Raw genomic sequence first — 6,780 nt, 5'->3', positions numbered from 1 at the left:
GAATATTGCTTAGGTTATAATGGCGGGTTCTTAACCAAATCCCTTATCGTCTCATCAAATTTTAGAATTGACAACGTACTTTATGTCGTCTTACAAATTAGATGACATAAAAATTTTGCATGCAAAAAATAATAAATAAATTGCATACATATTTTTTTTCTGATTAGCAAAATATATATATATATGCTTTCTGAAAAGGACGCGTCCTTTATATATGCAAAATTGCAAATGAGGGCAAAACTTTTGTAGCCAAAAAAGGAGATGTCGTTTATACAATTATACAATTTGCACAACAAACGACTTCTTGAATACAAAATGCCGTGTCGTTGTCAGTACTACGTAGAACTTTCTGGATTCACCTCTTGGAGGAAGCATCTGGACTTGATTCCCCCCCCGGGGGCGCCCACATGTTCTACGCGAACGAGAGTTAGAACTACGCAGCAATGGCGATGACCACGCGGATTTCTCGGGCCTTTCCCATATTCTCCGACTCTTTTTCCTTCTCCATTCTCTTCTGCAAACGTTTTCTCCGTCGTCCACCTCCATTGCCCAGCTACACCCACGCCACAACCACATTCTCATTCTCCTCTTTTTCTTCTTCTTCTTCTTCTTCATTTCTCTCGAATAGGCTATTCAGCTCATCATCTGATGCACCCAAAAAGATCAACACAAAGGTTAACTTCTCTCTCCCCTCCGACGACGAAACTGAAGACGAAAACGACAACAAGAAAGCTCCGAAAGACATCGACAAGTCGAAGCTTCCACCGCCTTACGATCCCTTCAGCAAAAAGCCCGCCGTGGAGGAGCCAGACGACCCGAAAGACCTGCAAGAGATCTTCCACAAGATGAGCAGCGATGGCCTCCTCAACAATGCGGTCAAGATGTTCGACGGTTTGTCCAAGGACGGCCTCACCCACGCGGCCCTGGAGCTCTTCGCTCAGATTAAGGACAAGGGCGAGATGCCCGACGTGGTGGCCCACACTGCCGTCATCGAAGCCTACGCCAACGCCGGGCAGACCAAGGAGGCTCTCAAGGTGTTCTTGAGAATGCTCGCCTCCGGCGTCGCCCCGAATACGTATACCTATGCTGTTTTGATAAAAGGACTCGCTGCGAACCCCAAGTTCCTCGGCGATGCGAAGAAGCACGTGCTTGAGATGATGTCGAAGGGGATGCGTCCCAATGCCAGTGTTTACGCGGCGGTGTTCGAGGCGTTTGCAAGGGAGCGGAAGGAGGAGGAGGCCAGGGAGTTTCTGGTGCAGATAAGAGAGAGAGGGTTTGTGCCTGTTGAGAAGGCTGTGAGAGAGGCTATGAAGGATAAAAGGGGACCTGTGTTTAGAAGTGTCATGAGCATTCTCTTTGGGAAATAGAGTCCTTTTCATATTATTTTATTTAATTTGTTTTCGCAAGTGGTTTGAATTATCCAAAATATAAAGAGATTTTTCAGGCCATGTTATCTTATGTTGTAGGAATGATATTGCTGCGAGTTGTCACAAAATGATTCATTTTAGTCGTTCCAATAAATACCACATGCGAATAAACTATATTTGTGGAAATCCAAATAGACCATGAAGGAATACATTTGGAAGACAATAGACGTAGATATGCTGAAAATGCCAAACACCAAACCAGTATTCTCAAGAAACCTTAGCACTAACTAAATATTACATCAAAATGGGCAATCGATTTTAAAATTAAATGTCAAAGAAAACATATATAGGAAGCTAGAAGAGAATATTTCAGTTCAAATTTAACTCCTATAACTGTATGGAGAAGCATCTCTTGAGTCGTTGAGCTGCACAACCTGGAATTCCAACAAACCAATGCTCAACAGCAGCCTCTGACCCACTGAGGCCAAGAAAACTGAGACCTTATGTCCTCCACAACTCAAAAGTCAGAGCACCCCTTTTTATGGCGCTTGTTTGTCTTAAAAACCTATCTTGTCGGGGCATTCCGATGCCCTGTGCCCAGATCTCCCGCAGTTGAAACACGAACCTCCGAAACTTCTGTGTGCAAGTTCATATGTCATGTCACTACTTCATAATTAATGCCGTAGCAAGATTTACAAAGGGAAGTGGGAACATACCTGTCCCTGGATGAAGACCTGCTTGAACCCTGAGACCAACTACTGCCAGATTTTCTACCTCCAATTAGCCAATCATCGCTGGAGCTTCTAGGGGTAGATTTTCTACCTCCAATTAGCCAATCATCACTGGAGCTTCTAGAACCCCGAGACCAGCTATTGTTAGGTTTTCTGCTACTTCGACCGCTACTCCTAAATACATCATCTTCATCATCAGAGAAGCCACCGCCCCGACCTCTGGAGCCTCTGAAACCTCCACGACCCCTAGAACCCCGTCGGCTACCTCGGTCTCCACCGTGCTCTCTGCTAGAAAACCTACCATAGTAGTCACTAGCGGGCCCATCATCTTGCAAAGGTGGCAACTGCAAATGAATACAATACAAGCATGCCATCCCTCTTTCAGTATTTAAGGTAAAAATTATACAACAAATGCACATGCTTAATGTCACAATTGAGCAACTTATGTTCTCATGCAAATATGGCTATAATGAAAAAGTAAAGAAAATTCAAATAGTAACCTTGGTGATCTTGGAAATAGTGTTCCCGGAAGGTAGTTCCCTATTCAGCAACTCTTTTGCAATCTCCTCTGGAAGATCAAAAACTGCTGATTGAACCTGATATTTGTGCAAGTGATAACTTATTATTAACAAAGGTATGCATAAAGAGACACTAGAAGAAAATTAAAAACCAATTCCATGTTGTAGAAACAAACCCTTTCATCCGCAACTAAATAAACTTTTCCAAGTTCATCAGCCGCTGCAGAATAAACATCTGAAAGAAACCCAGTGACAGATCTAGCTGACAGGAATCCTCTGGAAAAAGCTGGATCTCGAATCAATTGCAATGTAACCAAACCCTGAAATATAAACATTCAGCTTAAAAATAAAATAAGGATTAAACAGTATGAATGTACGACTGAATAAAACTTAGCAACATATACAGATAAAACTAATGGATGTGGATTTAGAATTTACAATACTTCATGCATTGCTACTTGACTCAAATTCTTTACCTGCTCATGGTTGATAAGAGACCTGGATGATGGAGGCCGAGCAAAACCACTCAATTGAGCAAGTGCAGCAGCAAGAGCACTTGTGCCTTGTTCCTCGATCAGTTTTTGGGCAGTTGGGGTGAAAAACTCAACCGATTCAGCATGAACTCCACTAAGAGTGGCAACCACATGTTCAGCAGATGACTCCAGAACCTCTTCAATGGAAGGTGGACTAACAAACTCAAATTTGCACCCAACATCGCGCTCGAGTGATCTGACTGTTCTTCTCTGGCTACTAGTGAACATCAAAATAGCAGTTCCTTCTTTTCCAGCACGTCCAGTACGACCGGATCGATGCACAAAGGTTTCTGGATCATTGGGAAGTTCATAGTGGATAACCTAGAAAAACAAGTAAAGAGACGATAGACTACTTAGTATGCTGAAAGAACAGTCAAGATATTAGTATTCAAAAGAGGTATAAGAAGATGTGGGAAACATTTCAAAAAGGCAAAATGAAATTCATGCCATTTATGCTTCATGTATTACGCCTGAGTTTAAAATTCAGATACATAATAGAATCTCCTCTTTTATTCTTCATTGAAATGTATGATGACACTTTGTTCAAGGTTCCACAAAATTATATACTACTCAAAAAATTGGATTCAGAAACAAATGGAAGCTGGATCATAAAAATTCAGGTGATTACCAAATCGACATTAGGAATATCAAGCCCTCGGGCTGCAACATCAGTGGCAACAAGCACAGTGAATTTCCCTTGCCTGAAACCATTTAATGTTCTCTCTCTCTGATGCTGGGATATATCTCCATGCAATGCCTCAGAAGCTATGCTATTTGTTAATGCCATTGAGACTTCATCAGCATCTCGTTTAGTTTGTGTAAAAACTATGGTCTTCCCACCTTTTGCATAAACCTGAAATAAGCCAGATAATAATATTTAAAAAAAAGGTACTTTCTAGCTCTGTAATTAATCTAGAAAAATGGAATACAATCATTTCTTTAACATAAAGCCTAAGATAAAATAACAATACACATCATATATTAGAAACCTGCAAATATAACACTAAAATAGTATATTAGAACGATAAAATCTGTGCAATCTATAAAGCAGAATTTTCTTACTTAAAGAAATTTCACTCTTATAATTATCACATTGTTTGCTAAAACATTTTGGCATACATACATCATAACAAACATATATACATTATGATAGTACTTAATAATTACAATTCACGCCTCATATAATCAGAAGGTCATTAAAATAATCCAGAAGAACTGGCAATTCAACACCGCCTGCTATTTTCAAAAGATATAAGTGGCAGAAAGATACCAATAGGGCTGCTAGAACTCACCGTTACAAGATCACTAAGAATAGTCCGCTTTGATGTTGCCGTAGTTGATATGGCATAAAGTTTGATTCCCTCAGCAAGTTTTTCATCTCGCTCACCAACCTTATAGGAGGGAAGAAAAGAAAACCTTCAGAATCAATATATCACTCGAGAATAATTGTAGCCTATACTGGCACTTGACTTGTTAAACGAATGATAATTATACCAGATCAATAGTCAAAGGATTGTCCAAATATTTCCGCGCTAGTTTTTTCACCCAACTAGGCATAGTTGCAGAGAAAAGCATACTTTGTCTCTCAGATGGAAGCTTTTCTAAGATTACTTCTACATCCTCCTCAAAACCAACCGCAAGCATTTGATCAGCTTCATCAAGAACCAAATATTGAACTTCCCCCAGCTGGAGGCTACCACCATTTATCAGATCAATTAACCGACCAGGAGTTCCAACAACCACATCAACTCCACGGGAAAGAGCATTCTGTTGTGTAATATAAGAAACGCCTCCGTACACACAGACAGTGTTTAAATGAGGTGCAGATTCTTTGATCTCCTTTTCTACTTGCTTTGCTAACTCACGGGTGGGTGCAAGGACCAAACCTTTAGGAAGACGACTAGACCGCCTATGAAAAAGATTTTAACAAAAAAAAATTCATGACACGTTCCAAATGAATTTAAAAGTAAAAGCAGTTCAATGACTCTGACAGAATTCTACCTCCTAGAACCTCTCTGTTCATCGTCTTCAGTCAGGCGCTTAATTATTGGGATCCCAAAGGCAAGTGTCTTTCCAGTTCCAGTCTTTGCGCGAGCAATGAGGTCTCGACCTTCTAGTGCTGGGACTAGTACAGCTCTCTAATTTTTTTTTTCAGAAAACAATAAGATATAATCATGATTGCCTCAGAAAATACAAACAAAAACTATTTTCCAATTAACCAAAAAAAGGATAAAATATGTGAGACAAGAAAATTAAGCCAATATCTCAATCCAATCAAATTAGCCAAAGAAGCCAATTCAAATAACACCTTCCATTTCAAATTTAAGTGATGGCCAGTGGCCACTAAACAAACAATGAGGTTCTAAAACCACAGAATAAGAGAAACTATACGACTAGGTGGTGAAACAATAAGAGGTTATTGCTGCCGCAAAACCAGGAAATGGAGAAATAAATATATACATTTCATTTTTATTGCTTATTAGAAAAATGAAAATGTTATTTTTATCCCATTAAAGACTTTAATATGGTTCCAAAAACTTAATTGAGAAAACAATAGCTTTTATTTCTTCTTCTCTACTGCTTAAAAGCGTAAGCAAAAGCAATGCTAAACAGAACTAGCTTGGTTTGGTTACCCAAAGACACTGACAAAAACTGCTTCCAAAACATTACACAAGAGAAAATGGCTGAATTCTTCTTAGTGGAATGCTGATTAAACATAGAAGACCAAGAAAAACTGAGATAACAAAATAAAGGATAACAAATTTGACTACAACCCAAATATATACGTGTGTGTGCAAAAACCAAAGAGAGAAAAAGAAATGGATTATAAAAGAACAGTACTTGGATAGGGAAAAGGTGTGTGTGTGTGCGAAAACCAAAGAGAAAAAGAAATGGATTAGAAAAGAACAGTACTTGGATAGGGAAAAGGTGCGTAATCCCCCGTTTCTCCAAGGAATCAACAAGTCTCTGAGGCAAACCCAGCTTCGAAATCGCGAGCTCATCGTCGTCAACAGAAGCTTCGCCGGGCTCGCCTTCCTCGGACTCATAGTCGTCCTCTTCATCACCACTAAAAGAGTCCTTCGAGAAGTCTCCTAGGCCCTTGAAAGCCTCCTCGCTAAGCACCGAATTGGGGGTCGCAATGGCGGAAGCAACCAGCCTAGAAGAAGAACCACTCTTACAGTTATACGCCCTCAGAACGCTGTTGAAGTGGGACTTATCGGGAAAAGGCAGAGACGACGGCGAAGAAGTCGCCGCCGCGACTCTTCTGTAAGGCTCGAGACTGGGCGTCTGGTAAATGGACGAAACGCCGATTATGGAAGCCATTTTTTTCTTATCCTTCTAGTTTGAGCACCAACTGCTCGATGAAAGTTCTGAGAGAAGGAAGAGGATAAGGCCGTGTTTGGGCCAATGGGAAATGAAGGGGCGGTGTTTGGGAGGGTTTTGGAGGAAGAAGGAGGAGATATTTAGGGGATAAGGCAAAGGCAGAGACAGAGTGTGTGTTTGTAAAATGTATGCCTTATAAACTCCTGCTAATATATACGAGCTTTTCTTCCACAAGTGGATAGCCCCCTCATTTAATGAAATTCTTGTATTTTCCAAAATGCCCTTTATCAATATATATATATATATA

At 40.3% G+C, this 6,780-nt stretch overlaps 2 protein-coding genes across 3 annotated transcripts; one reads left to right on the top strand and one right to left on the bottom strand.

Annotated features, from left to right (window-relative positions):
• Positions 1-309: 309 nt before the first annotated feature.
• On the top strand, positions 310-1,460 carry LOC21405493 (pentatricopeptide repeat-containing protein At4g38150). The gene has a single exon (XM_010096632.2). It carries the CDS (start codon positions 444-446, stop codon positions 1,365-1,367), a length of 924 nt encoding a protein of 307 aa, XP_010094934.1. The 5' UTR covers positions 310-443; the 3' UTR covers positions 1,368-1,460.
• An 83-nt stretch (positions 1,461-1,543) lies between these two features.
• Positions 1,544-6,654, bottom strand: LOC21405492 (DEAD-box ATP-dependent RNA helicase 3, chloroplastic). Of its 2 annotated transcripts, none has more exons than XM_024164666.1 (10): positions 6,063-6,654; positions 5,151-5,287; positions 4,644-5,058; positions 4,442-4,540; positions 3,778-4,002; positions 3,093-3,470; positions 2,793-2,936; positions 2,599-2,694; positions 2,084-2,442; positions 1,544-2,003 (listed from the first exon to the last, which is right to left on the bottom strand). In XM_024164666.1, exons 1-10 carry the CDS (start codon positions 6,471-6,473, stop codon positions 1,925-1,927), a joined length of 2,343 nt encoding a protein of 780 aa, XP_024020434.1. In that variant the 5' UTR covers positions 6,474-6,654; the 3' UTR covers positions 1,544-1,924. The 2 variants fall into 2 exon arrangements, with proteins under 2 accessions (XP_024020434.1, XP_024020435.1); XM_024164667.1 differs by having other exon boundaries at positions 1,544-2,000.
• Between the last annotated feature and the right edge of the window lie 126 nt (positions 6,655-6,780).

The sequence above is a fragment of the Morus notabilis genome, unplaced genomic scaffold, assembly GCF_000414095.1.
Source record: "Morus notabilis unplaced genomic scaffold, ASM41409v2 Scaffold283, whole genome shotgun sequence".
Classification (NCBI taxonomy): Eukaryota; Viridiplantae; Streptophyta; class Magnoliopsida; order Rosales; family Moraceae; genus Morus; species Morus notabilis.
The sequence above is the reverse complement of the archived record's forward strand: the minus strand, read 5'-3'. Positions and strand labels throughout refer to the sequence as shown.

Excerpts from the sequence above, each read along its gene's own strand:
- LOC21405493 (XM_010096632.2), top strand. The coding sequence starts at position 444 with ATGGCGATGACCACGCGGATTTCTCGGGCCTTTCCCATATTCTCCGAC.
- LOC21405492 (XM_024164666.1), bottom strand. The coding sequence starts at position 6,473 with ATGGCTTCCATAATCGGCGTTTCGTCCATTTACCAGACGCCCAGTCTC. Across the intron at positions 5,288-6,062 it reads CGCACCTTTTCCCTATCCAA|AGAGCTGTACTAGTCCCAGC; the intron begins GTACTGTTCTTT and ends AAAAAAAATTAG. Across the intron at positions 2,443-2,598 it reads CTATTTCCAAGATCACCAAG|TTGCCACCTTTGCAAGATGA; the intron begins GTTACTATTTGA and ends ATTCATTTGCAG.